Source organism: Rhagoletis zephyria, unplaced genomic scaffold, assembly GCF_001687245.7.
Source record: "Rhagoletis zephyria isolate East Lansing unplaced genomic scaffold, Rhagoletis_zephyria_1.1 Rzeph_scaffold_05264, whole genome shotgun sequence".
NCBI lineage: Eukaryota > Metazoa > Arthropoda > Insecta > Diptera > Tephritidae > Rhagoletis > Rhagoletis zephyria.
Genome location: NW_016162347.1, coordinates 9,317 through 12,179, shown reverse-complemented (window position 1 = coordinate 12,179; position 2,863 = coordinate 9,317). Strand labels below are relative to the sequence as shown.

Here is a 2,863-nt window from a genome sequence, read left to right as displayed (position 1 = left end):
TTTGTCAAACAACACCACAATGGTAACAGCAACACCACGCTTGCGACGAGAAATTAAGTTACCGAAATTCGACGGCAAATATGCGGAGTTTCCAAAATTTATAGCTCTGTTCACGAAAATGGTACACCATGGTGAAAGCTTGGATGATTGTGAACGGTTTCTCATCTTAAAGGAGAGTTTAGGTGCACGACCACTGGCAGCTATTGCAGACTTCGATGAAACGGAGAAAAATTACCCCAAAGCGTTGCAGCGATTAAAAGACTGTTTTGACAAGAAAAACCTGATATTTGAGGAGCATATTAGTGCACTATTGGAATTACTAAGAGCTGCAAAAGCCTCTGCAGAACACCTTCGAAAGGTTATTGATACAACAAATGCTCGTTTAAATGCTATGCTGTCTCTGGGAACGTATGAAAATATTGCAAATGCTCTTATAATTTTTCTTGTAATGGAAAAGTTAGATTCCGAGTCCCAAGCAAAGTGGGAAGAAGCGGAAGAAGATTATACGAAACTAGCGTCGTGCGTAGAGTGCTCGGCAGTGTTAGCTAGAAGATGTCAAACGTTGGAGGCTCGAGAAGTCAAAACAGATCGCATGGAGGTTAGACACAATGTCACGAAAGAAATCAGCAAGGATTTTAAATCGAAACACATGAAATCGCGAAGGACAGCATCACTGGCAGTAGAGCGTGTAAATTGTGGGGTGTGCCGCAAAGACGACCACAATGTATTGAATTGCCCCAAATTTACGCGTATGACTCCAAGCGAGCGATATTCGGTGGTGCGGGGCGCTAGGCTTTGCATTGTATGTTTGAAGAAAGGCCACTGGTTTAAGCAATGTTTAGCAGCTAAATATTCTGTATGTAATCAACCGCATCACGATTTATTGCATAGGCAAGTAGACGTGGCCACTGGTAGCAGCGGGGCGAACGCAAAAGAACAGCACGTAGCGGGCGCAAGCGAAAGTAGTGCATTGTGCACAAGTTGGAAAACTTCCACGGCAATAGAAGTTTTGTTAGAAACGGTAGTGATTTTACAAAAGGATGCTAGTGGCAATTATCATCAGGCGCGGGCCATATTCGGCCTCACAAGTACATCTAGTGTGTGATCATTTAGATCAAATGCTAAGGCTTCCAAGGGTGTCAAGTGCTTTAGAGGTGAGCGGTATAGACGGCATGTCAACAACTGCATCCAAGCGGGTGCAAGCAACAATCAAGTCGCGTCTAAATGGTTATGAGACGTCAATAAATTTTCATATCTTACAAAAAATAACTGGGCGAAAACCAAACCGATACATCGATGTCTCTAAATGGAAAATTCCAAGTAATATTGAAATGGCAGACACGCGTTGACGTATTGTTGGGTGCCGAAGTGGTTTTAGAATTGCTTTCAATTGGGCAAATCAAGATTGGAACTGGACTGCCAAGGTTGCAGAAAACGGTGTTTGGGTGGGTGGTATCGGGCAGCACCATTGATCAAGAAAGCAGTAAACATTATCGCGGAAAGTTTTGCAATAGAAACAAGAGAGAAGTATGATCACCTAAATATGTTAGTTGAACGCTTTTGGGAAGTAGAAAATGTGCCAATAAAAAATAAATTTTTTACTGAAGAAGAAACAGAATGCGAGCGCTTATTTCAGCAATCGGTAAAAAGAGACAGCGACGGTAGATTTATAGTTAAAATCCCATTTAAGGAGAATGTTACTAGATTGGGTGACTCCTTTCGAACAACTGAGCGACGTTTTTTTAGCCTTAGGGTCAAAACATAGTGGAGCTGCGAGCAAAGCGAAGACGTATCATAGAGCAAAGCTACAATTAAAAAGTGTATATACGCTTTGCTCTTCACTATGCGCTCTCCCATTGAAACATACGCGTTTGAAATCGACGCTTTGCTCGATGTTCTTTGCTCGCCGCTCCACTATGTTTTCGGCCTTAGAACGATGACTGAGCAAAGATGTCGTAACAAAGCTAGCGTACATAGAATTTCTTGATGAGTACATAAGAACTGGGCATATGGTAAAGGTTGGAGCAGCTGATAAAGACAAGCTTAAGTATTTTGCTCCTCATCAATGAGTACTACGACCAGATTCCACGAGTACAAAGCTTCGCGGGTTGTTTGATTGCAGCGCAAGAACGAGCACTGGATTGTCTCTCAACGACACGATGATGAAAGGGCCTGTCATTCAAGACGACTTAATGTCAATTGTTTTGCGTTTTCGCTGCTACAAATTTGCGCTTACGGCAGATGTGAACAAAATGTTTAGGCAGGCATGGGTTGCTAGTGACGATACAAATTATCAAGCAATATTGTAGAGGTGTTCGCCTGAGGAGGAGCTCGCTGCGTACAAGCTGCTGACAATTACTTATGGTCAGGGTTCGGAAATTCTCACTCACATTCTCTCACGTTCGCGATCGATAATATTCCAAGTCCATTTTTGCATTCTTTTATCGCGAGTGAAAAATGCAAACAAATTTATCATCTCTCACATTCGGAATGCGATCGACAAAAAAATTTTCGCTGCTTTTCATTCGCGATCGAAAAAAGCAAAGAAATTTCCTCTCACTCGAATATGAGAAGTCCGAGCATTGCCGATGTCGGCCTCTCATAAATAAGAAAAACGATGCAAATAATCCATTCGCGATCACTCTCAACAGCTTATCGCGATAAACTTTTCGCGAAAAATTTTCAACGACGTTGTATGGGAGATATTTTTCGCGTTTGTNGCATATGAGTTATGGTGGAAACATATATGTATGTATCTACATATACATAAATTACGTACATGCATACGTGTAGTTAAAGTATATTCCAAGCGTACACTTTTCAGTATAATGGTGTATCTGCATGTTATTTTATTATAATGATT

General features: G+C 41.5%; 1 protein-coding gene across 1 annotated transcript; it reads left to right on the top strand.

The window, feature by feature from the left end:
- The first annotated feature begins 19 nt into the window (after positions 1 to 19).
- On the top strand, positions 20 to 1,105 carry LOC108371850 (uncharacterized). Its single transcript, XM_017627456.1, has one exon. It carries the CDS (start codon positions 20 to 22, stop codon positions 1,103 to 1,105), a length of 1,086 nt encoding a protein of 361 aa, XP_017482945.1.
- Positions 1,106 to 2,863: the final 1,758 nt, after the last annotated feature.

Coding starts and splice junctions, on each gene's coding strand:
- LOC108371850 (XM_017627456.1), top strand. CDS start 20: ATGGTAACAGCAACACCACGCTTGCGACGAGAAATTAAGTTACCGAAA.